This window comes from Astatotilapia calliptera, chromosome 23 (genome assembly GCF_900246225.1).
Source record: "Astatotilapia calliptera chromosome 23, fAstCal1.2, whole genome shotgun sequence".
NCBI lineage: Eukaryota > Metazoa > Chordata > Actinopteri > Cichliformes > Cichlidae > Astatotilapia > Astatotilapia calliptera.
In genome coordinates, this window is record NC_039323.1 from 16,726,821 (window position 1) to 16,754,157 (window position 27,337).

At 41.6% G+C, this 27,337-nt stretch overlaps 1 protein-coding gene and 1 long non-coding RNA gene across 2 annotated transcripts; one reads left to right on the plus strand and one right to left on the minus strand.

The window, feature by feature from the left end:
* Positions 1–6,147: 6,147 nt before the first annotated feature.
* LOC113015815 (NLR family CARD domain-containing protein 3-like) lies at positions 6,148–26,934 on the minus strand. Its single transcript, XM_026158160.1, has 8 exons — positions 26,884–26,934; positions 18,626–18,669; positions 17,502–17,786; positions 13,582–15,379; positions 11,438–11,611; positions 9,667–9,840; positions 8,189–8,235; positions 6,148–8,016 (listed from the first exon to the last, which is right to left on the minus strand). The coding sequence occupies exons 2-8, from the start codon at positions 18,663–18,665 to the stop codon at positions 7,475–7,477; spliced, it is 3,060 nt and encodes a 1,019-aa protein (XP_026013945.1). The 5' UTR covers positions 18,666–18,669; positions 26,884–26,934; the 3' UTR covers positions 6,148–7,474.
* On the plus strand, positions 19,123–19,653 carry LOC113015820 (uncharacterized). The gene is made up of 3 exons (XR_003271163.1): positions 19,123–19,306; positions 19,381–19,526; positions 19,609–19,653. It is a non-coding gene; the product is annotated as an uncharacterized LOC113015820 (long non-coding RNA).
* Positions 26,935–27,337: the final 403 nt, after the last annotated feature.

Consider the following 27,337-nt stretch of genomic DNA (forward strand, 5'->3'; position numbering starts at 1 on the left):
AGAAATAATTGATGGCTCAAGACTTTTGCACAGTGCTGTAAGGATTAGTGTGTGGTATGGAGCAGCCAGTAAGTTCAGCCTGTTTGTTAGCACCAAACACACTAAATGTGTCTGTATGGTTTATCTTGCTCACCAAGTTTGCTGTAGTTTACAAAACAAACAAAACAAAAATCAGCTGGTGGCAAAAGTACTAATGTACATGATGTAATGTTCATCACAAGGTTATGTGTCAGACATTGTTTGGCTTAGACACATTAGCTGGCACACTGGTATCTACAGATGATTTCACTGCTGGCAGAAGCACAGTGACTGTAGATGTTTAGCAAACCGTGTTTACTTTTAACCACAGCAGTTTCGTGAAATGTCAGCACAAATCACCTGTTTTCTTTACCTTATCCAGCTTCACATCCTATAAGCGTGAAGCCCACTTCCATTTCGGCACTATGCTAAAAGTGCATATAGCACAGTTCTTGCTGTATTGCTTAGCCGCCTTAAAGCAGTGAGCTCCGTCCACTGTCATCAGTCACTTTCTTAATGATCCCACATCAACACAGAAAAGCTCCACCCTTCCACCTAATGGTGCGTGTGGTGTTTAACTTTGGGTGATAAGTTTATAATCACCCAGTACCAGAATCTGAAAAATGAGAAGTCCTTCTCTGCAACCACAGTATCAACTCATCACTGCTGTACTGTTTGATTTTTAGATTGTGCCATCCCATCTCATGTTCCGTGTTTTCAGCACGTGCTGTTCATACTTCCAGCCACAAGGTGCCACCAGAGTCCTTCAGAGCTGCATCTATGCTTGTTTTGTTTTTTTGTGTTTTTTTTTTTTACATCTTACATCCTTGTTGGGAGCTTGCTCAGCAACAAAGGGAGCATGTAACACCACAGAGGGCAGGGCTGGTTTATTATGAGGTGTGGCTATGGCGCGCTAAAATGGAAATCTTTCTGGTTGTGGTGTCAATGTGTCTCCTTCTGTAAATAGAGCCGTAAATGCAGGTTCACTTAGGTTTAAGAGGGTGCACAAATCAAAAGATACAACTCATAAATCTTTTTCTACTATATCTTAACTTTATTGATGTTAGATTCAAGTGTGACCCCCGCACCACTAATATTTTACCAGATTGTGATTTTTAAAATATAGATAAGATAAGGAGATACGGTACACCAAACCTTATCTTCAGTTATTATCCTGAAATATCTGTCAACAAGTGATCACTATATAAATTTAAACTAGCTCATGTAATGTCACCTTATGGCCACAGTGAAGGCTCCAAAACACACAACACACACAGACTACTACTCAAAAGTGTGGAGGTGTGTTTAGGGTCATTGTCTTGTTAAAAAATAAATGATGGTCCAACTGAACACAAACCAGATGGGATGGCATGTTGCTGCAGAATGTTGTGGTAGCCATGCTGGTTCAGTGTGCCTTCAATTTTGAATAAATCCCCAACAATGTCACCAGCAAAGCACCCTCACACCATCACACCTCCTCCATGCTTCACGGGTTACTCATCAGACCAAAGCACAGATGTCCACTGGTCTAATGTACATCCCTTGTGTTTCTTGGTCCAAACAAAGTTCTTCTGTTCTTCTGTAGAGATGTGTCTGCTACTGGAACTCTGTGTGGTTTTTATCTGAGGTGCTGTTAACTTGTGATTTCTAAGGCTGGTGACTCAGATGAATTTATGACTCTTGGTCTTACTTTCCTTGGGCGGGCCTCATGTGAGCCAGTTTTGTTGTAGCTCTTGATGGTTTTTGTGACTGCACTGGAGGACACATTCAAAATTTTTAATTTTCCAGGCTGACTGACCTTCAATTCTTAAAGTAATGATGGACTGTCACTTCCCTTTACTTAGCTGATTGGTTCTTGCCATCATATGGATTCTAACTGTTGTCAAACAGGGCTGTCAGCTGTGTACCAACCCGACTTCTGCACAACACAACTGATGGTCCCAACCCCATTACGAAGGCAAGAAATTCCACAAATGAACCCTGACAAGGCACAGCTGTGAAGTGAAAACTATTTCAGGTGACTACATCATGAAGCTCATTGAGAGAAGGCCAAGGGTTTGCAGCACTGTCAACAAAGCAAAGGGTGGCTACTTATAGGAATCTAAAATATAAGACATATTGAGAGTTTTTTTTTTCCTTTGCTACATAGTTCCATATACCTTCATTCAGTTATTCATTTATCCAGAGTAGAAGTTTATTCCCACTGCCAGAATAGTTATAAAACAAGCCAAATTAATTTCAAAAAAATGTTTCAAAATTGTTTCTATAATTTCTGTTATGTTACTGCTTGGTTAATTTTATGTTTTAAATATTAGTAAAATGCGCCACCCAGTGGCTGCTTTAAGTAAATATTTTCATGACAGAAGAAGAAGAGCTAGACAGAAAGTTGATGTTTTCTCTATAGTAAGACTCCCCAGCCACTTTAATAAGTACACCTGCACATGGCAGTAATTCAATGCATTTAGACAGAGTCCCTGAAGTTCAAAGTGAGCACTAGAATGGGGGGAAAATTATTTAAATGACTTTGAACATGATTGTTGGTGCCAGATGGTATTCAGACAGGTTGATCTGACTCTGAAAAACTCAAAACTGTATTTCTTTTTTTCTTTAACAGTGTTGTTTCTATTTTGTTCAAGTCTCTCTTTCTTGTGTAATAAAAGAGGAAAACAAGTTTTCCTTTATCATGCTGGGTTTTTTTACCGTGTTTTTAGAAATTACTTTTATCTGGCTCTTATGTTTTTAAGTGGTTCTAATCCAGTAGGCTTTTCTTACACGATGATCTCTAGGCTTTACAAAGATTGGTGTGAAAAAGAGAAAATATCCAGTGAGCATGTTGATCCCAGAGGTCAGAGGTCATACTGCTTTAACTTCATAAGAAGGCAAAGTAACTCAAATAACTATTCATTATAACTGAGGTATGTCGAAGAGCATCTCTGAACACAGCATGTAGAGCCAGGTATCACTGCTGTCAGGTAAGAACAAGAAACTCAGGCTAAATTTAGATGGCCTCACCAAAGTTGAACAGTAGAAAATTGATAAACATTGTCTGATCTGATGAGTCTTGATATCTGTTGTGACATTCTGATGATGGAGTCAGAATTCAATGTAAGGAAATGAAAGCATGGCTCCATCCTGCGTTGCATTATGAGTTGAGGCTGGTGGTGTGGGGGATATTTTAATGACACGCTTTGGGTTCCTTAATACAAGCTGAGCATGGTTTAAATACCACAGCCTATCTGAGCATTGCTGCTACTGTATCTATCCCTTAATGACCACAGTGTAGCAATCTTACAGTACAATGGATGCTTTCAGGATGATGTCACAAAAGCTCCAGTCATCTCTAACTGGTTTCTTGAACCTGCAAATGAGTCCACTGTACTCAAATGGCCTGCACAGTCACAGTCGATCTCAATCCAGCGGAGTACTTGTAGGGATGTGTACAGTAAAGTGTACAGAGCATACTCCTATTGGGACCATTTCCTGCTGTGAGGACTTTGACCTTAAATACTTTACTTGTAACAATTTTAATGTAACATTTTACAGTTTGTTTTGTGCTTTTCCTTACATAACACTTAATAATGATAACTTTTGTGATGGCATATATAATCTATTTAAAATTAACTTTATCAGAAGGGCCTCTTGATTTGCTCCGCCCCCTCACTTATCCAGTACATGATCTCGAGTCTATCCGTGCTGACATTCATCAGTCCATTACAGGACTATATAATAATATTGTTGTAAGGCCTTAAATGATATTAAATCACATGTGACTGCAGTCCACCCAACCTGCGTCTATCATATCAGACAGGACCAGGTTGCATTTGCATTAAAGAACAATATATCAACCCACTGCATCTAGCTAATCCGTGTATTCCCTTCATTGTGTAAGTGCTGGCCTCAGCAGTATGCTACTAGAGCCATGTGTCATAATGTGTTCATGAATCTGAAGTTTGTTCTCCAGCCTCTTGCGACTCCAGGCTTATCAGTCTCAGTCAGACACTGTGCACTTTAATAATATGATTACAGCCACAGCAAGCAATACTGTGATTACTGCAACTCATGTAAACACCTGGTTATCTTACATGCATTAAGGTAGTAATCATAACTGGATTCCCAGGCCTGGATTACGTATCTTTTCTTTTTCCAAATGACTTTTGGCATGGCGGCAGCTCAGTCTGTTTCCTCTCAGAGTTTGGATTCGGAGCACCTCAATTCCTGAATCAAGGTCTACCAAACTAACTCTTCCCTGCTGTGTCAGAAATCATAATATGTTTACTTTCTTCTTTAATTGTCTCTTTTCTGTTAAGTTCAAGTGCCCCTTTTAATCTTACTTCTTGCAGGAGGAGGGCAAAAGTTTCCTTTTACCATGCTACGTTTTACCCTGTTTTTAGAAGCTAAATTTACAGGGCTCATATTTATTTCAGTGGTTCTTGTCTATGCCTTGCTGACCTAAAAGTACCATACTGTTCTAATTAAGCACTTACCAATGTTTTTTGTGTTTCCTAGAGTTTCAAAGCCATTTTCAGACATGTGCTGCACTCCTTTCAACATTAACTTATCTGTGACAACATTTTTGTGTGTGTCAGATTAGACACTAAAGTGATCTTAACCTGCCTGGGTTCCATACCACATCTTTGTGATGTCCACTTGAGTCAGTTTGTACCAATGTCAGAGGACCACAGGTAACTGTCTGATTAATTCAAATTCAGCAAGTGGATACGGTGTCCAGCCCAGTCTGCCCAGGCACCACACTCACCAAAATCAAACTGATTATTTCCAGTAGAATAACTATTAGTGATAATGAGGTATTCCAGATGCCCATACCTAATTCTGCAGATATAATCCTGAGCTTGTTGTAAGAATTATTGTGACATCTATTTTTTCTTTTACCCAGAAATATCCCAAAATAAAAGAATCAGATAATTTTATTTGTAGTAAAACAGATTTTTTTTTTACTGCATTTTAAGATGTATGAACTGATAAGAACAAAAGTTTGACTCTAGTCAGCCAGCAAAATGGAAAACATATTTAGAAACAAGCTTTATGCAGTTTTCAGATTTCTGTTCCTGTATCCAAAATAGCACATATTTAGACAGTTGAGGTCTAATTTGCATATCTAATAAAACAATTTCAGAACACTGGTAAAGAAATGATGATGTTAATCGCCATTATCCACTATGATCACGATGATGAAGTTTCATAGTGATATATGTTAAACATTTACATTTTTCATTGTATTTTTTTTTCTTCCTTTCTGTCCCTTCTGGTCAAAGGGTCTTAAAGTTTCTCTTTATAGTTGTGTAACCTCACCTTGCCGTATAAAACCTACTGAGACGACTGAAACTGTGAACTGGCACTTACGTAAATTCTTTTATTTTATTTTTCACATAAACTGAAAAATTATTTACTTTTATCACACTGGATTTTTAACCTCTTTTTAAAAACTTTAATTTTCTGAACTTTCCACAACAGACAAGACCTTGAAATAACCTACAGCCCTCTCTGTCTTCAGTCACACTCTGGTTTTTAAGAAAGGTGAAGCGATGTTTATCACCAGCAACTATTTAATTTCTTCTTTGTACAACAGCCCTGACGTGCACACGTTCTGAGGATTTTTATGATTTAGTGGTTGTCTATTCATATTATGCATGTGTGTGTTATTCATATTCTGGAGACATTAATCTGTTTACAATCATTTCGGGACCAACCCTGCTTGAAGTGGCAAAAAGCAACGTCCATACATTTTAATACAGTGAGCATGACTAAATGCAATTTAGGCTTTATTTACGCCTAAACTGAGGTGGCCAAATATTATAATAATATTATTGCATTTATTATAATGAATTTATTAATGCAAGTCAATGTAAGAACCTCTAAAGATGATCTGATGCTATACATTAGTTACTTGTATGTATGCATTGAAAGGGAAAAAGAAAGCATTTTTACATCCTCTCTCATAAACAAAAAAGTTATTTTTGCTAACAAACATTAAGAAAACATATAAAAGAAATACTACGTTCTATAAATATTACAGTTTACAGTAAATCTAAATTTTTGACATGCAAACATTTTATGTATATAATGCAGAGTTTTGGAAACTACCTCTAAGCTGCTGCAAAATGTAGTAAAATTACTTGTATCCTACTTAAGTGGTCTAGTTGTTTATGAGTAACAGTTTAATAGAGTACTTCATATCCATGTCCATATTTGTACTCTTGCACAATTCACAATTTAAGTCTTTATAATAAATTTAAAAAAGTACTCTGCTGAAACACACTGTTTTAGCTTCCCACAATTCATCCAAAAAAAAAAAAAAAGATTTAAATGAAAAGAAATGCTGTTTTCGCTACTTATTTGGTGATCGGCTACATTTACCTATCTACAGCAACAAATAAAACCAAGACAGAGTTTTACAGAAACAGCTCAAATGATTTAAATGTGAGTTCTCACAATTTTTGTAGAATGGAGGTCTCAGAGGGGTGCTGGCCCAAGCTTTGAGAGGCCTTTCTTTGGTTATTTACTTTTCTTTTTTGCCAATGTCAATACCACGCAATATTTTGACTGATGTTTACGGTGCAGTAATGCATTAGGATGCAAAATTACCTGTATGTCTCTCTGTTTCTTGAAGCAAAAATATGGTTGCATGTTTTACAAAGTGACTGTCACTAGAAGGTGGGCAAACATGTAACATTTAATGGTTTACAACCAAAACCTTGTTTATAAATCTTATTGGGTAATTGTGAAGTGCCCCCCCCACACCCATTTCTTTCCCTATTTTTGTGCTTTTATGTTTATTTTCTAGGTAGTTATTTGTCAGCACCCATCACCACTACATCAATATATTATATGCTAATTGTTTAATTTAAAAATGATCACTTTTTCACATAAAAGAAGAAGTGCTCTTACCTGTACCCTCTTAAAACACGGAGAGTACTCATTCCAGATACACACAGAGATTTTAAATATCTGTAGTTAACACACAAATAAAAAAATAAAAAAAAGGACGGTCCAGTTACTTTGATCATAATTTAGACTATGTGGAAATGTTTCTAAACTGGTTCTAATAAACTGATTCTGAGGCGTGCTATAAGCTAGGACGTGGCGTGGACACTTCAACTATTCTTCTAACAAGACTATACCCCAGACCAAAGAAACTACCATGCATCCCTCACTGAGAATGTCCAACAGGTAGCCTGGTGATTTGAACTGAGGCCAGTCAGCGTTCATCATAACATAATAATCCATCAGATGGTGAGCGGTTTTCTCCAGACAGTAGGAAATTATTTCTTCTGAGCTTCTTAGACTTTTATTGATTACTTGTGAGCCATGGTCACAGTGGATACCCCTGGACATTGTTTTCCTGCTTCTGTGGGAGGGGTCATTTTGACCCCTTCTGGTGTTTCAAGTGTTAAAGGACTGAAGAGGAAGAAGTTTATAAGAAATAATTTAGAATAGTTTAAAACAGCAACACTGAGGAACCAGGAAACAAGACCCCAAAACCAGGATAAAGAGGTTCAATGAATGTGGTGTTGAAGGTGTGGAGGTGGATCAGAGTGTCAGAGGAGACTCTGTAGAAGGACAGAGTGCCAGCAGGACAGTCCACATACACTGCTACTCTGTTAGAGATGTAAAAAGAGGAAAAGGAGGAGGAGGAGATTGGTGTTTGTTTGTTATTGTGCCAGACACGAAGAGGACCATCATCACAGCAGCTCAGACTCCAGGACTGATCATTGTTTCCAAACTCACAGTCATAACTACGTCCTTTCCTTCTGATTCTTCTGTAACTCACTGATATATAAAAGTTTCCTCTCCACTCGACCTCCCAGTAACAGCGACCAGTTAGATTGTTTGTACACAGCAACTGGGACCATACATCAAATCTGTCTGGATGATCAGGATATGACTGAACCTCCTCCACATGTATCACCTTTCTGTTGTTGTCAGACAGTTTGAGGTTTGTGTGTAGTGTGTTTGTATCAATTGTGAGTTGACAGGAATCTGATGGAGAGAACAAACACAATCCAGCTGCAGTTATTGATTCATCACATGTTCATTGATGGACACTTTAATAATGACTCCTGACATCAGAGATGTGAAGTGATGTGACAGTTTGAAGATGGTTGAATGTGTACTGCTTTGTTTTCATGAATCACATTAAAAACACACTTACACTTCCTCAGACCTGGTGTCAACCATTGGACACCAGCAGGCTCCACCCTGAAAGGAACAGAGGGGGATCAGACCAGCACAGTCTCTTTCAGCATGCACACATGGACATTACATCGCTCTCATACACATACTGTTAGACACTGATAAAATAACAGTCCAACATTTCATAGTATTTAACAAGTCTTTTAGTTAAACAACAACAGTCACAAAGTGATGGAACAAAATTCATTTCTGTAACTCACACTGCTTATCAACCAGTGATTTCATCTAGAAATCAAAAATCAGACTGACTGACTTGATTCTGAATTAAGCTTGATTAACACTTCTGAGGCATATCCTAACTTGTGTTGTAATCAGAAAGTCTTTTTAGCCCCTCACTGAAACCTTCCACATCAGTCATTGTGGTATATATTTACCAGACGTGTAGTTACACTTCTGAGAAGGTCAACATCAGGTTAACTTAAGGTTGGGGCTTGGGATTAAAATTAGGTTATTGCTTAAGGTATTATGGAAATCTGATGCCAAAGTATAATTCACGTGCAACACTGCAAGGGAGTGTACTGTTCATCTGAAGGGAAATTAGTCTATGGAAACAGGAGGTTTCTTTGGAATGGATTTAGAAGAGTTTTCATCTTTGATTCTTTAAAAGTTGTTATATTAATTACTAAGACAGCGACAACTGGACATGGTGGATTTATCATCAGCTCAGTGTCATAGTGTCCATGTTCGTAGTGTGCTCTCACCTGTCTCTTGTTTGCAAGTAGCTCCCAGTGTTTCCTGTACCTGCTTTGGATTTCTGTTTTATTGACATTGTGTTTCCTGATTTTGAGTTTTGTATTTGGGCCAAAAAACGCTCCTTTTTGTCATTTCCTTTCTGCCTCTGTCTCTTCCACCTGGGTCATCTCTATTTTTATTTATGTAGAGCATTGTTTATAGTTTGTATTGGCTTTTCAAAGCACATTGTGACCTTTGTCTCTAAAAGCAGTAGAAATACATAAATGTAATACTGCAGGGTTGTTTGACTTTGAATCTACAGAAAACATCTCAGTGTAGTTGTCAGCTTCTACACACCTCTCACTATAAAATTTTAGTCTTTGTTTTTTTTTTGTGATCAAGGTAGGACAGCATAATCTCCTGTTTGTAGTAAACTTTGAATAATATCCCCTAGGTCCCTCTATACTGAAATTAATCTAATCTTAATCAGGACCAAAGGGATATATGTATTTAAGTACAGCACTGTTAAGTGTACTGAGATATATATTACTTGTTTCTACAACTTAACCCTGAAGATATTGTCCTTGGAGACCTCCTACGTTAAGATCCCTCACTGATCATTTTCAAGTGTGTTTTTCTTGTGAGCAAAATGTTCCTGATTGTGTGATTGTTTATGTCACATCTTCCTGAAACAAACAGGAAGTGAGTGCAGAGCACAGAATATGTTTCCAGCTCTTCTTTCTCTATCAGACATTCTCGCCATACCTGAGAGTGTCCAGTCTCCAGTGTGGATCCTTCAGTCCAGCCAACAGCAGTTGCATTCCTGAGACCCCGGTATGATTATAGCTCAGGTCCAGCTCTCTCAGATGGGAGGGGTTGGAGCTCAGAGCTGAGGCCAGAGAAGTGCAGCCTTCTTCAGTGATCAGACAGCCTGATAGACTGCAGACACACAAAACTAAATTATGAACAATTCTGTTTGTGAGATACAATAACATATATCCATTTTTATCAGTTCACTTTAATTTAGCTTTATTTAAAAGAGAAAACTACCAACAGCCAACAACATTCATCTGAAATTGTTTATCAGTGTAAGATAAACAAGAGAAGACAAAAGTAAAGGACATGAAGTAGTGACATAAAAAAAGAATCTGGAGTGGAAAGAGGGGCGCGGAGACAGACGGAATGGGAAGTGGACCAACAGCCTTATAGCTAGGGCTGGGTATCTTCACTGATTTCTAGAATCGATTCGATTCTGATTCACAAGGTCCCGAATCGATTTGATCCACAATTTGATTTGAATCGGGAAAATTTTGCCTCAGACAGTTAGAAATATTATAATTCAGATCAGTACATTTACATATTTTTATATCTATAAAAAGAAAGCTGACACTTGCAAGAGTTTATCAAAGGTGTAAGTATCACAGCAGATGCCTTTGTGTCAAAGAAGCTGAAGATAAAACACAGAAAAACATGAACGTGATTTTCCTGGCCTGGGATTTTATGAAAATATTCTACAGTAGATCAAAACGAAAGAAAACCATTGATCAACATATGAACATTACCTGATGCTGCTGAAGTGAAGCAAAGCAAAGTTACAGAGGTTTTATTGGAGACACAGCCAAGTGTTTTGCAATTTTGCATAATTTTAAAAAGTTTTAATTTGTTCAGTATTGAACAGCAAAAATTAGGTTTTCTTTTCGGAAGTAAGTAAAAAGTAAAAAAACAGCGGCTAACAGCGCTGTAAACAACGGTAGACTTGTGCGTAAAAAACAAGCGAATAATACAGAAAACGTATTTTTAGACTTGAAACTATTCTTGAAGTACACTGAGAAAGAGAGAGAGAGCTGTGCATGAAGTGGGATTTTATTGTGGTGGAAGCAAAACAGCAAAATTAAGAGGGAATTCATAGCGATGTTTATGTGAAGCGTAGTTTGGATCTTCTTTTGCTGCTGGTTCAGTCAATATTGTTTGGAGAGAGATAAAAACCTGCAGCTTCAGAATCAGCTCAAAAAGGGTGTAAACACAAAGCGCGGACCTGCCGAAACATCAGAATCCGTGAGCTGTCAGCTTTCAGCGCTGCTTCAAGCTTTATTCATAGTTGTCAATGTTTAAACGAGGCATGTGGCCAATTTAGAATAATCATTCCCTGGAGCCCCTGGAGCAAATTCACTCAGGTACAGATAAAAAATGTAAAACTATTTTTAGTATAAGTTAATTAGGGCGTTTTTTCTCTAAATATTTAAAAAATTCAATATTTGAGAGCAGAAATTTGATCATTTGGATGAAACGAGAGAAAAAAAGAAAGCTCTTTTCTTTTCTAAAGACAGATAAATGTGACAACAATGCCAGGGAAAAAAATTCAAAAAATAATTCTCATATATGGAAGTGGATGGAAGTGCTGCTGAAGTGAGACTCAGATCAGATAAAAATCTAATTTCAAGAAATCAGATTGTAGAAAAATGTATTCTAAAACTGCTCTTTTTGCAATAATATATTTTATATTTTAAATGATCAGTGGAAAAGTTAGAATGCTGACCTGAGAGTTTCCAATGTGCAATATGGACTCTCTAGTCCATGAGCCAGAAGCCCCACTCCTGAATCCTGCAGGTCATTGTTACTCAGGTTCAGCTCTCTCAGACTTGAGAACTGGGAACTGAGAATTGAGGACAGTGCTCCACAGCTTCTCTGTGACAAGTTAGAGTGACTCAGTCTGAAAAATAAAAGACAAACAATAAAACAAATATGGTGCAGTATGAAGTTTAGCAATATTTAGTCCTCTTTCTTTAGAACAGTATTTACCAACCTTTTGGAGCCATGGCACATATTTCACATTAAAAACATGACACAGCACACTACCAAACAAAAATGTCACAAAAAGTATATTTATAATTTTTCCCCATGCACCAGGCATAGCGGAATTGGCTCAGTTTGCCCCCAGTATACCTTTTTTGTTTTCTTCTGACCACTACTCATGCTAGGGCCTTTATCTGGGTTGGAATTTTCTTCAGGACCCAGGTCAGACTGACTACTTTTTCTTTTCAAATATTTATCTATTGCTATGACACGCTGCATTGTCTCACTGACAGCGTGAATATTATGTAATTTCTTCTTTGTCTTCTTCTGTTTTAGTGGCAATTAGAGCAGGTACTGGTACTGCCCTCTAGTGGAAGAAAATGTAATTGTTCTGCCTGTTACTCGCGCCAGTTGCTTAGAGTACTAAACAGGTGGAACAAAATAATCTTCGTGGCACACCTTTGTGCCATGGCACAGTGGTTTGGAAACACTGCTTTAGAAAACCTTAACACCAAGCTAAGATACAATAGCATGTCGATGACCTTGGTCAAAATATTTAATTGATTAATTTTGACAAAGAAAATGTTATTTGATCTGACCTCAAATTACTCAAGTTAGAGTTCCGACTCTGCAGACCAGAAGAAAGAAGTTTCAGTTCTGGAGCGCGCAGGTTGCTTACACTCAGGTTCACCTCTCTCAGACTAGAACACTTGTAGCTGAGAAATGAAGACAGAGATTCACAGCTGCTCTCTGAGAGGTTACAGATGCTTAATCTGAAAATGAAGACATGAACAATACAAATGACTACATTGTTATAATGCAACCAGGATTAATAGTAATAATTAGTCCTTGCATTTTAAAGAATCCTTATTGTCTTGTCCTGTGCAGGTTAGACGTGATTTTTTTTTACTCTAACTTACATAAAAAATGTAAATGTTTTAATTGGTTAATTTTGTCAATTGATTAAAAAAACAAAACATAATATTATCTGACGTGAGAATATTCAGTTTGCAGTGTGGACTCTGCACCACAGCTAAAAGCTTCTTCACTCCATAATCCCCGAGGCTGTTGGTACTCAGGTCCAGCTCTTTCAGACTACAGGACTGGGAACTGAGAACTGAAAACAGATCTTGACACACCCTCTCTGAGAGGTTACAGCTGTTCAGTCTGAAAAAACAAACAAACAACCAAATATAACAACTTTGACGTAAACACAAAAGGTTATACCTTGTCCCTAGACAGGAAAATCTAATAATGTCTACATATATTACAATTCATGGTCAGGTGAAAAACTTAACTATAACTCTAAAAAATAAATAAATAAAACACTGAAATGTTCTTGGTAGAAACACAATCATATTGATATATCTAGACTTAAATTAGTGAGTTACTGGTAGATTTAGTGAGCTCAGGCTCAAGTGCAGGCTAGTTGGGATTCTCTGGCTCTGGTTCATGTTCAGGTGATATGGGAGCCTTAGGCTTTGGCTCAGGCCAAGGTTCAACTGACACAAGAACCTCATGTTTGGGTTCCAGTTCAGGCAGTGGCATGGTGACCACAGGCGGCAGCGTCGAGTTCAAAGGCAACACAGGATTCGATGGAGACTCCAGAGGCTAGGGATGCTCAGCAGTGCATCTGGCTGATATTAAAAGCTGAGGCTTCTGAGCCAAGCAATGAAAACTCAGAACTCTAGGTTGAAGACCCAGGACCACTGTGGGTTAAAGACCCCAAAACATGTCACCCTAGTAGCAATTTCTGTTATCAACTATAAATGAAGTATTTGATTTTTTTTTCTGATGATCATTAAGTTATATCATTTTTTAAAAAGGAGGCAACACCATTTACACTCTTCATGTTACAAATACAGGGATTAGTACATATTTACGTACAGAGCTTTGTTGGAGGCTTTGACCACTGGCAGCAGCCTCAGAAGGGCCTCCTCTGAAGCAGAGTATTTCTTCAGGTCAAACACATCCAGATCTTTTTCTGATGACAGTAAGATGAAGACCAGAGCTGACCACTGAGCAGGAGACAGTTTATCTACCGGGAGGCATCCTGATCTGAGGGATTTTTGGATCTCCTCCACTAGAGAACGATCATTCAGTTCATTCAGACAGTGGAATAAATTGATGCTATTCTCTGCAGACAGATTTTGACTGAGCTTCTTCTTGATGTACTGGACTGTTTCCTGATTAGTCTGTGAGCTACTTCCTGTCTGTGTCAGCAGACCTCGTAGGAGAGTCTGATTGGTCTGCAGTGAAAAACCCAGGAGGAAGCGGAGGAACAAGTCCAGGTGTCCATTTGGACTCTGTAAGGCCTTGTCCACACCACTCTGGTGGACATACTGTAGTTTTGGTGCATTAAAAATTTTTGACCACCAGGACAATGTCTGTTGTTCTTCCAGCAGATTGACTGCAGAGTTGATGAAGGTCAGATGGACATGAAGAGCAGCCAGAAACTCCTGAACACTCAGATGGATGAAGCAGAACACCTTATCCTGGTACAGTCCACTCTCCTCTTTAAAGATCTGTGTGAACACTCCTGAGTACACTGAGGCTGCTTCGATATCAATGCCACACTCTGCCAGGTCTGATTCATAGAAGATCAGGTTTCCTTTCTGTAGCTGATGAAAAGCCAGTTTTCCCAGAGACTCAATCATCTTCCTGCTCTCTGGACTCCAGTGTGGATCTGTCTCAGCTCCTCCATCATACTTGACCTTTTTCACTTTGGCCAGAACCACCAGGAAGTGGATATACATTTCCGTCAGGGTCTTGGGAAGCTGTCCTCCCTTTTTGGTTTTCAGAATATTTTCCAGAACTGTAGCAGTGATCCAGCAGAAGACTGGGATGTGGCACATTATGTAGAGGCTTCGTGATGTCTTGATGTGGGAGATGATCATGCTAGCCTGCTTTTTTTCTCTGTATCTCTTTCTGAAGTACTCCTCCTTCTGTGGGTCAGTGAATCCTCTGACCTCTGTCACCATGTCAACACAGTCAGGAGGGATCTGATTGGCTGCTGCAGGTCGTGTGGTTATCCAGAGGTGAGCAGAGGGAAGCAGGTACCCCCTGATGAGGTTTATCAGCAGCACATCCACTGAGGTGGACTTTCTAGTGTCAGTTAGGATTGTAGTTTTGTGGAAGTCCAGAGGAAGTCGACACTCATCCAGACCATCAAAGATGAACACAACCTGGAAGTCTTCAAAGCTGCAGATTCCTGCTTCTTTGGTTTCAGTAAAGAAGTGATGAACAAGTTCCACCAAGCTGAACCTTTCTTCTTTCAGCACATTCAGCTCTCTGAAAGTGAATGGAAATATGAACTGGATATCCTGGTTGGCTTTGTCTTCAGCCCAGCCGAGGGTGTATTTCTGAGTTAAAACTGTTTTCCCAATGCCAGCCACTCCCTTTGTCAGCACTGTTCTGATTGGTTCATCTCTTCCAGATGAGTCTTTAAAGAGGTCTTCTTGTCTGATTGTTGTTTCTGGTCTATCTGGCTCCCTGGATGCAGTTTCAATCTGTCTGACCTCATGTTCCTCATTGACCTCTGCAGTCCCTCCCTCTATGATGTAGAGCTCTGTGTAGATCTTATTCAGAAGGGTTGGGTTTCCTGCTTTAGCAACCCCCTCAAACACACACTGGAACTTCTTCTTCAGTTTAGATTTAAGTTTCGGCTGACAATTTTGAAGAGCCTCTGAAGTAAAAGAATAAATATAATTAACAGCAGATCAAAGTCAGTTCTAAAGTAGTCCAAACAACATCAAAGAAAGAAGCAAGACTTAGTGAGTGAGTGCATTACGTTGCCAAAAGTATCCACTCACTCATTTAAATGATTTTATTTAGGTGCTCTAATCACTTCCATGTCCGTGTGTATAAAACTACGCATCTGGACTGCTTCTACAAACACTTGTGAAAGAATAGGTCCAACATGCTACCACGATAGCATATGTCCCATATGTGGAATAAGTCCTGTTATGAAATTTCCTCACTGCCATCTATTAAAAAAGTGGAAGTGAATGGGAATGATAACACTTCAGCCACAAAGTGCTAGGCCAGGTAAAATCACAGAGTGGCATCTGCCGATGGTCAGGCATATAGTGTGTAGTGGTGCCCAACTTTTTGGATAGCTCCAAATTTCAAGCGGCCTTTAGCTTAGCTGAAACACAGTGCATTGAGAGCTTCATGTAATGAGTTTCCATGACCAAGCAGCTGCAAGTTGTTCTTCAGGAGTTGGGCTCAGCCCCTTAGTTCCAGTGAAAGGAACTCTTAATGCTTAATGCATGCACAATCACCCGGGTAAGTTAATCCCCAAAATTTAGTACTGTTCATCTGAATGTAGCATTTTCAGGGGGACTGAAAATGTTGGTTGCTAAATAAGATAAGATAAGATAAGATAAGATAAGATAAGATAACCTTTATTAGTCCCACACGTGGGAAATTTGTTTTGTCACAGCAGGAAGTGGACAGTGCAAAAGTTATGAGGCAAAAATTAGGATACAATAAGAATAAATACAGTACACAACTGTACAGAATAGAATAAAATAAAATACTATATACAGTAGAATAAAATAAAATAAATATACAATAAGATAAAAATAGAATACAAATACAAATGCTATATACAACTGAGTAAAAATACAACGATGACAGAAAGGATTATTGCACTTAGTATTATTGCATATGTATGGATGTGTGTGTTTGATCAGTTAAAGTCTTTATTATGGAGTCTGACTGCAGTGGGGAGGAAAGACCTGCGAAATCTTTCCGTCCCACACCGTGGGTGCCGCAGTCTCCCACTGAAGGAGCTGCTCAGTGCTGTCAGAGGTTCCTGTCTCTTCACATCCTTTCTGTGTTTGGTTTGTTATATTCTGTACACTTGTTTTACCCTAAGGTCATGAAAAACACATTTGGCTTCATTCAGTAAAGTGATGCTCAGTCTGGAGTGCTACAGATAATCACAAAACTGTTAGGAATCTTTAAGTTTATAAAATTATATTGGGCTTTGTGGCTTTTCATAGGTAAGAAATGCCCACATGTCCAGGCTAAACAAGTTTCCAGTTCTCTGGGCCACTTCTTCAAATTTTACTCCCAAAATTTATCACATAAAGTGTCATAATGTCCTCCTACTGCTAACTCAGCTGTTTAAAAGAAGCATCTTAAGGAATGCTCAGCAATTCACATTAAATTCCTACTTTAAATGGGAATAGGGATCTGTCAATTGTTACTTTTAAAATTGAATAATTTTTCTTAAAGGATTTCTGAAACACTCAAGTCACATGAATGAAACTTGGACGTTTTTTAAGAATCAATTAGCATGGTTTTAACAATTAAATACGACTGGCCTTAAATATAACTAAAGTTTTCAGACAGTGGTCGTAGTATGTATTTCAAAGAGTGATTCTGAGTAGTCTATTTTAAGTTAAACAGATATGTAAAATAAATTTGTTAAATATTCTGGTATAATATAATACTAAAGTATAATAATTTTGTTTATCTCTTTAAGTACAACACACAAAACAAGTACAACATTTATCCTATTCTGCCGTATTATTTTTCAGTTCGTCAGTTTCAACATGTTGCTAAGCAAGTTTGTAGTCAGACTGGCCATAGATTTATGACGGCCTTCAAAATTACTCCACAGCACTTCAAAAATGTTTTCTTTGTGAACAACACTTTAACAAATACAAATGTATGACAAAGAATGATGTTCTTGCCCTCTCCTTTTTCTTACATTGTGTACATTGTGAGGGTTAACTCTCTCACATCTCAATAAACCATGCAAAGAGACCATTCTTGCAGAAAAAAAGTGACCTCACCTTGTTGAGCAGATGAATCAGAGTATAAACGCAGCTGAGAGAAAAGGGAGAGATCTATAGTCTGAAGATATCTGATCATTGTCCTGCTGGCTTTGTCCCCTTTCTTCCTCACTGTGTCGATGAAGCAGCGTGCCTTATCTGCTCTGACTGGGTTCTTCTCCAGTATCAATTCTTTCTCCAATTCATTTAAAACACCGTCACTTACAAGGGCCTCCAGGAGCTGTTTAAGGATTTCTGTTGACACCCTCCAAACAAAGGCTGACCGCACCCTGGCAAGCTCCTCCTCTATGGGAAAAATAAAAACATGTAAACATGTCTATCACTCAAATGTTTAAGCATGTGCCAAAGAAGGGTTGAGCCAGGTTGCAACACATGTGGATGAATTGAAAGAACTGAATTGAATGAATGAATGAATGAATGAATGAATTGAATGAATGCTTTATTGGCCATATGCAGGTTGCCCCGCAGAGGAATAGGACCCCCCCCCCCCCCCCCCCGACTTACACAGACAACAAAGACATCACATGGGAATACAGTCGGAGATCGGCAGCGTTACAGAGAAGACACTGAAAAAGTACACGACAGTGGGAAAAGTACAAGAGGAAAAAAAGAGACCTCTTCTCACGCTGGGCACCTGTGGGAGGACAGCATGAGAACAGGAAGCAAAAAAAAACTCCTCTGCACAGAGAGCACATTAATGTCCACATCACAACATTAGAGCACGTGACAAGCCACAGGGGTTGGGTAGGGGGGTGGGGGGTAATCCGAAGGAACACAGCAGTCGTCCTACACAGCACTACCATTTCAGCGCGGCATGCAGACCCGCCGTCTTCCCCCACAGGAAACAAGCATCGAAGGCGTTTGGAAAGGGAGGGGGATGAGTGCGTGCTTATCAGTGTAAGTGTATGTGTGTGCGTGTCCAGAGTCCAGCTGAGACAGTGTCCTTCGCTGAAATGTAATGATGACCATAAAAGTGTTTTAGGCAAATACATGCATATTTACATAAGAAGATGTAAATGCTGTTGGACAAATGAATAAATAAAAAAACCAAAAAAATAAGAAAAGGTATCTACCTTGGGTCTATTAATCAATAGATCTCATCAGAAAAACCACTGATCTCCTACCTGCTAAAGAAGCTGCTTTGATTGGTGGTTCTTTCATCATATTTCTATAAAAACATGAGAAGATGATTTTACCAGAAGAAACAGTGAACACAGTCATGTCTCACATCATATGAGCTCAGGTAAAAACTTAGAACAGCTTCTGACTACAGCGGAAAAGGAGTTAAATATATTAAAAAACTGGTTTGATGTAAATAAGTTATCATTAAATATAAAGAAAACAAAATTGATTATTTTTGGCACTAGACAAATGAAAAATGTATCTAAAATAAGGGTTAATGGAATTGAAATTGAAAGAGTGTACGAAAATAAATTTCTTGGAGTGATAATTGATGATAAGCTGAGTTGGAAGTCTCATATAAACCACGTGAAAACAAAAATGTCAAAAACCATTGCTATTCTCTATAAAACAACGCATGTCCTGAACAAAAAATCATTATACACACTTTATTGTACTCTGTTGCTTCCATATATGACTTACTGTCTGGAGATATGGGGTAATGCATATAAAACTGTCATGGTCCGTGGTCCTGTGTCTGTGGAATGCGTGATGCTCGGGTAGCCACACCCCCGGGCTGGGCCATCACCAGCACACCTGCTCTCCATCACGGTGATTACACGGAGATCCACTTAATCCGGCGCTGACGGATGCTCCACGCCAGTCCGTTAGTCATCCCCACAGTGGTAACCAGACTTCCACGAAAAGTGTGCATTCTCTTCTGCTTGGAACTTTGTTTAACCTGCCTACTTCTGTCCAGGTTTCTACTCGGCGTCTGCTACCTGCCTGTCCTCCGGCTCAACTGGATCTCGCGGTGCTCACCTGGCCCACTCGCCATTCCCACGGACTTCCTGCCCCCACGGACTGCCACACTTCCCTCCCGAGCTCCCACGGTCCCGTTCTATCGTAAGCCCCCACTCTAACTCAGTCCTGATATGTTTTCCCCGCTTCCTGGCTCCCTAGTAATCATCTCCCCTTTCTATTGCAGCCCCCCGCCGTCCCGATCCCGGCTTCCTCGTGTCATTGTTTCCCCAGAGGGAGGCCGAACGGCGGTCCAAGCCACCGAAACCCGTGTTGCACCCAGAATTTCGCGTGTCACCGCCCCTGTCCCCTTTTAGCTCTCCAGCGGCGTGCGCTCGCTCACAGTCTCCTCCTCCGCCGGAGCCGATGCAGATCGGGCGCTCTCGGCTCTCGCCGGAGGAGAGAGAACGCCGTTTTCGGGCCGGGGACTGCTTATACTGTGGGAAGCCGGGACACCGCATCGCCAGCTGCCCGGTTCGCCCAAACGGACCAGCTCACCGGTAGGTTCGGGGATACGGGTGGGCTGCACATTGAATACTATTAGACCCCGATTGATTGTGTCTGTTGCCATAATAACCAATAAAAAGACTGTCACATGCAGCGCATTAGTGGATTCTGGGGCGGAGCAGAATCTCATGGATGAAAAGCTGGCTAAAGAGCTGGAAGTACCACTCACTCTGTTGGAACCTCCCCTCCCTGCGTCAGCGCTGAATAAACAAGTGTTTGCTTACATCACTCATCAGACTGCGCCCGTGACATTAGTCACTTCCGGGAACCATAACGAATCGCTTTCGTTCTTTACCTTCCCGTCTCCCGACACCCCGCTCGTGTTAGGTTACCCGTGGCTGCAAAGACATAATCCCCACATTGATTGGGCAGGAAGCAAGATCGCCAGTTGGAGTTTGTTCTGCCTTGCTAATTGCCTGAGATCAGCAGTTCCTGCTCCACCAACTAACCCGACCCCACCTGTGACACAAGCACCTGACCTTTCCTCCATCCCACCCGAGTACCATGACTTACAGGAAGTGTTTAACAAAGACAAGGCTTGCTCTCTGCCACCTCACCGCCCCTATGACTGCGCCATTAACCTGCTACCTGGTGCCCCGCTGCCCTCCGGCCGATTGTACAACCTGTCTCGCCCCGAGAGGGAGTCAATGGAAAACTATATCCAAGAATCACTCGCGGCCGGTATCATTCGACCCTCTTCTTCCCCAGTCGCTGCGGGTTTCTTCTTCGTGGGGAAAAAGGACGGTTCGTTGCGGCCATGCATTGACTACCGGGGCTTAAATGACATCACTGTAGAGAACAAATACCCTCTTCCGCTGATTAACTCTGTTTTTGGCTCTCTCCAGGAAGCCACCGTTTTCACAAAACTGGACCTGCGAAACGCATACCATCTGGTTTGAATAAGGGAGGGGGACGAGTGGAAAACCACTTTTAACACGCCACTGGGCCACTTCGAGTATTTGGTTATGCCATTCGGCTTAACTAACGCCCCTGCGGTTTTTCAGACGCTAGTGAATGATGTGCTCCGAGACTTCCTGAACGTGTTTGTTTTTGTATACTTGGATGACATCCTCGTTTTTTCCAGGACCATGGAGGAGCATCACGTTCACGTCCGGAGCGTCCTGTAACGGTTACTGGAAAACAGACTGTTTGTCAAAGCAGAAAAATGCGAGTTTCACGCCTCATCGGTTTCCTTTTTGGGCTATGTCTTAGCAGGAGGACAGGTGAAGACGGACCCAGCTAAGATCAAGGCGGTTCTGGAGTGGCCAGTCCCGGATTCGCGGAAGAAGCTCCAATGCTTTCTTGGGTTCGCGAACTTCTACCGACGTTTCATTCGAAACTACAGCCACGTCGCAGCACCTCTCACTCGCCTCACTTCTCCCAAGGTACCTTTCACCTGGCCCCCGGAGGCCCACACAGCGTTCACCAGATTAAAAGCATTATTTACTACAGCGCCCATTCTGCTCCACCCCGACACCACCAAACAATTCATCGTCGAGGTGGACGCATCCGACACCGAAGTCGGGGCTGTTCTCTCTCAACGGTCTGGGCCTCAAGGTAAGCTCCAGTCGTGCGCCTACTTCTCTCGCCGGCTCACCCCTACTGAAAGAAACTATGACGTAGGTGATAAGGAGCTCTTGGCCGTAAAACTTGCCTTGGAGGAGTGGCGCCACTGGCTAGAGGGAGCCGAGCAACCTTTTCTCATATGGAAGGACCATAAGAATCTAATTTATCTTAGGACTGCTAAAAGGTTAAACTCCCGCCAAGCCTGCTGGTCCCTGTTTTCTACCCGCTTTAACTTCACTCTCTCGTATCGCCCAGGTTCACGGAATGCCAAGCCAGATGCACTCTCCCGTCAGTACTCCCCAAACACGGAAACATCGTCACCAACCACCATTCTCCCCCCAACCTGTGTGGTGGGCGCCCTCTCCTGGGATGTTGAGGAGGTTATCCGCCAGGCCCTCCCGGGAGACCCTGACCCTGGTACCAGACCACCCGGACGGCGTTTTGTCCCCGCTGCCGCCCACGGAGCGGTAATTCATTGGATCCACACTGCACGTTTTTCGTGTCACCCTGGCGTGAGCAGAACCATTGATCTTCTGAAGCGGCATTTCTGGTGGAAGACTTTACGACAAGATGCGAGGGAGTACGTGGCTGCCTGCACTGTCTGAGCCCGCAACAAATTGTCCACTAAGCACCCAGCGGGCCTGCTCCACCCGCTCAGCACGCCTCACCGGCCTTGGTCTCATATCTCATTAGATTTCGTTACCGGTCTTCCTCGTTCCTCGGGAAAGAGCATCATCCTCACAATCGTCGACCGGTTCTCTAAAGCCGCCCACTTCGTCCCGCTAACGAAACTACCCTCTGCCTCTGACACAGCCCAAGCCCTAATTGAGAACGTATTCCGGCTCCATGGTATTCCCCTTGACATCGTCTCAGACCGAGGCCCACAGTTTACCTCGCAAGTGTGGAGGACCTTTTGTTCCATTCTGGGCGCGAGAGTTAGTTTACGCTCGGGTTTCCATCCGCAATCTAACGGCCAGACCGAGCGGCTTAACCAGAAGCTAGAGGCTGCGCTACGATGCGTGGCGTCCCAAAACCCCACCTCCTGGGTCACCTTTCTGCCCTGGGTTGAATACGCACACAACTCACTTACCTCGTCTGCCACGGGTTTGTCCCCGTTCGAGGCATCCCTCGGTTATCAGCCTCCACTTTTCCCTGAAGACGAACTCGGTCTCGCAGTCCCCTCTGCTCAGCACCATCTCCGGCGCTGCCAGCGGGTCTGGCTCAGGGCCCGCCAAGCTCTCCTGCGGACGAAGGAACAGCACACACGCCATGCCAACCGCCGTCGCACCCCTGCCCCCGACTATCAGCCGGGGCAGAAGGTCTGGCTGGCCGCCAAAAACATTCCGCTGCGTGTGTCCTCCCGGAAGCTGGCCCCCCGCTTCGTTGGCCCGTATGAAGTTGATGCGGTTGTTAACCCGGCAGCAGTTCGGCTCAAGCTCCCTGTTTCCTGGCGCATACATCCCACGTTCCACGTTTCCCAGGTCAAACCTGTCCACCGCAGCCCGTTGTGCCCTCCGTCCGAGCCCCCTCCTCCCGCCCGGCTTGTCGCCGGTCACCCGGCCTATGCGGTCCGGCGCATCGTGGCTGAGCGCCGGCGTGGGCGTGGGTGGCAGTTCCTGGTGGACTGGGTGGGGTACGGTCCCGAGGACCGCCTCTGGGTTCCGCGTTCCTTCATTCTGGACCCGTCCCTCATCGCTGATTTCCGCGCTTCTCTCCGCGCTTCTCTCCGCAGGCCGCAGTCCGGTCGGTCCCCTGGTGGGGACCCTTGAGGGGGGGGCACTGTCATGGTCCGTGGTCCTGTGTCTGTGGAATGCGTGATGCTCGGGTAGCCACACCCCCGGGCTGGGCCATCACCAGCACACCTGCTCTCCATCACGGTGATTACACGGAGATCCACTTAATCCGGCGCTGACGGATGCTCCACGCCAGTCCGTTAGTCATCCCCACAGTGGTAACCAGACTTCCACGAAAAGTGTGCATTCTCTTCTGCTTGGAACTTTGTTTAACCTGCCTACTTCTGTCCAGGTTTCTACTCGGCGTCTGCTACCTGCCTGTCCTCTGGCTCAACTGGATCTCGCGGTGCTCACCTGGCCCACTCACCATTCCCACGGACTTCCTGCCCCCACGGACTGCCACACTTCCCTCCCGAGCTCCCACGGTCCCGTTCTATCGTAAGCCCCTACTCTAACTCAGTCCTGATATGTTCTCCCCGCTTCCTGGCTCCCTAGTAATCATCTCCCCTTTCTATTGCAGCCCCCCGCCGTCCCGATCCCGGCTTCCTCGTGTCATTGTTTCCCCGGGTTTTTAGTTTCTGTTTTGCTCTCTAATTTCCCCGGGTCGCCTTTCGTTGTTTCAATAAAGTGTCTTTCTGTTAGCTCGGAGTCTGCGCCTGGATCCTTTCGTGCCCGCGCGCCACGGCCCATGACATAAAACGAACACTCTTCATATTTTCAAGTTACAAAAAAGAGCTATAAGAATTATAAACCAATCAAACTATATAGAACCAACTAACATTTTGTTTATTAATCTGAATACCCTGAAATTTTATGATTTAGTTGAATATAAAATGGCACAGATAATGTATAAAGCACAAAATAACTTGCTTTGCCCCAGTACTCAGAAGCTGTTCAAAGTCAGAGAGAGTCAATATGACTTAAGGGGAACAGATTTCTTTAAAAAAAACAAGATAAGGACAAATATAAAGCAGAGATGTGTTTCTGTTAGAGGAGTTAACCTGTGGAATAGTTATGACAGTGATTTAAAAAGGTGTAGTTCATTTTCCTTATTTAAAAACATGTTTAAAAATAGAGTATTAGAAAAATATATAAATCAAGAATGAAAAGAGCAAAAAGGAGAAAAAAAATAACCTCTTGATTCTTTTGCTTTGATGTAGTTACTTATCTAAGGTGGAAAGTTTTGTTTTTTTTTGTTTATTTATTGTTGGTTTGTTTGTTTGTTTGGTTTTTGCTTTGTTTCATTATTTTCTTCAAGCCCTGTGTACAGGAGCTGCATACAAAAAGATATTTTGTGAAAAGGGTTGGCGTAATAAGCAAATGCTTCAGCCAATACCTTTTGATTAGCCTTGTCTCATGCTTTCTTTCTTTATGGTAGATTTTTGTTCTGTTTTCACTGTTTTGTTTTTTTTTCACTGTTTTCACTGAGATTTGAATTTGAATGCTAATCAATAAAATCAAAAAAAAAAATCAAATATGATTTCATGTATGCGAAAGGTTTAGTGCTTGGACCACATACACCCAAAACCTTGTTCAAAGGCCAGAATCTTTCTCAGCAGATATTTTGAGGGCCAGATGTCATAAAATAAAATTAATATAATACTGTAGGTGATATATTGTTGTTTGATTGCACTCATTTCCCTTCCAAATTCCAAATATCCCTTAGCCTTTGTTATTGACTCGCATTACATGTGCTGCAACAATGCAGTATTTTAGGCTTCATATTTGTGAGGCTGTCAAGTTATCCATCATGCACACATGTTGTGTTGTAGTTTGTGGAGTTGTCGTAGGTGAAAGCTTTTCTGAATATATAACAGGGCTCTAGAGTGCGACCAATTTGGTCGCAAATGCGACCAAATTTTTCAGTGGTGCAACTAAAAAAAAATATTTGGTTGCACCTGTGCGACCAACTGTTCGGGTGGCAAAAAAATAAATAAATCTGCAACCTTCCCTGTGGTCAACAACAGACACACATTTTGCCCCGATTGTGGACTAAACCAATCAGAGATAGTAAGGGGCGGGACCTCTCTGATTGGCCGTGGTCCAGTTGAAAGTGCAGGTGGAAGTGGGAGGTGAGTAGCTTGAATAAAGCGATATCAATTCATTAAATCCTGAATCGACTTTTAAATATAACTGTGTTTTGCCAGAAACGCCAGATTCTCGGATTAAAGCTCACAAAACCATTTCAACAACAACCAAACAGCAGATGAGAGCAGGTACACGGATTCCACACAAAGACGTAAACGGGCTGACGCATCAGAATCAACTTTGTCTTTCTCGGGTTTCTTACCTGACGGCCCGTAGACGGACACGCTGTTGGAGCTTAGCGATTCTGATGCGTCCGGTCCGCGCTGTGATTACGTCTTTTTGCGCTGATTCTGAGCTGCAGGTTTTGTCTCTCCAACCAAAATTCACCGAGCCAGCAGCAAAAGAAGCAGCAAACTGCGCTTCACATTTGATCAATGTCATCATAAATTTTGCCGTTTTGCTTCCACGACTATTAAAATCACACTTCATGCACAGCTAGCGCTCTCTCTCTCTCTCTGTACTTCAAGAACAGTTTCCCGTCTCCAATCTCTGTTTTCTGTATTATTCATTCGCTTATTACCCACCAGTCTACCGTTGTTTACAGCGCTGTGGGTGCTGTCTTTTTCTTTTCTTTTTCTTTTTCTCACTTAAATGACCTCGGACAAGAAAGCCTATTTTTTCTGTTGTTCAATACTGAAGAAATTTAAACTTTATATGCAGAACATTGTAGAATATTTTTAAGGTTATCTGCTATAAAAAGCCAGACCAGGAAAATCTCCTTCATGTTTTTCTGTTTTATTCTCAGTTACTTTCACACAAAGGCATCTGCTGTGATGTTCACAATTCTGATGAAGTCAGTACTGATAAATGATCAGAATTATAATATTTCTGACTGTCTGAGGCTAAGTTGAATCAAATCGGGACTTTGAAAACCGGAATCGAATGGATTATAGAAATCAGTGATGATACCCAGCCCTAGTGAGCAGCCTAGGGACGACAGAAGTGGATGTAGCTGTAATAGGAAAAGAACTATTGCTAACTTTTCTGTTAAGTTAAGGCCTGATCCATCTGAAATTCATAGCCAGTGCTCTGACACGGTGTCATCAATCTTTGAATGCTGAAAAAGCACAGTGTATCCAGAAAAACACATTATATTATATAAATTATTAGAAAATTTGTGTGCGCCTAACTTTTGTACCGGTACGCCCATGGCAAAAAGTTAGTCTAGAGCCCTGTATAATATATGGCACTCTTGAAGACCTTTAACCTTTTTAACCCAAAAGGCTTTCTGAGGTTTCTGCTTGAAGATTATATGCTCAAAATTAATTGATTATTTCTCTACAATTACAAACTCTGTGAACTCCATCTTGCCATCAGAATAAAGTTAACACTAGTGGGGAATTTTAACCACAATGTTCATCATCAAGACGATAAGGAGAAAGTGTGAGACGACCTCTGGGTGGGTGTGAGTGCAGCAGTGAAAAAAGGAAAATATTCAAATAAAGCTGAATAATTTAAAGAGAGCAGAAAAAGAAAAGTCCTGAAGGAACTTTCAGTCTCTTTAAGTTACAGAAGCAGTTCAAACTTTTAAAGAACAAACTGCTGTCTGAGAGAAAACAAATTCAAACCTGCTGCTGCTGATTCTCAGATTTTGCTCACAAAAATGATGGAAAAGAAACACTCCAGCTGTGAGTCCATTACAGTGAATGGCAAATTTGTGCTGTTTGTGCTGGAGACGATCATGTGACACAGAGTTTCAGAAAGTAAAGTGTTCCTCTTTGATCAAATAGGAAACTCCCAGAGAGGCGTCAATGAGGAAGTTGGGATTAAGTAAAAGCAGAAATGGAGTCTGAACTTTAAAAACACGCAGAAATGTTTGTTGGAGGCTTTCTGTCCTGTCACAGCCCTAACACTATGTTTCTATTGTAGTGGCACTTGAATTCAAACTGTTTTCCCTACCTGGAAGGAGTCAGGGCTCTACCTCTAATGGAGAAGTAGAGCCCTGGATTTTCACAATAAGAGCACATATTCCATGAGGACTTTGATATCTTCTGAGCACTCTCGAAAACGAATACATTTGAG

Coding starts and splice junctions, on each gene's coding strand:
- LOC113015815 (XM_026158160.1), bottom strand. CDS start 18,665: ATGATGAAAGAACCACCAATCAAAGCAGCTTCTTTAGCAG. Junction 15,380..17,501: donor TGATTCATCTGCTCAACAAG/GTGAGGTCACTT, acceptor CTTTTACTTCAG/AGGCTCTTCAAAATTGTCAG. Junction 8,236..9,666: donor TGGAGACTGGACACTCTCAG/GTATGGCGAGAA, acceptor TGTTCCTTTCAG/GGTGGAGCCTGCTGGTGTCC.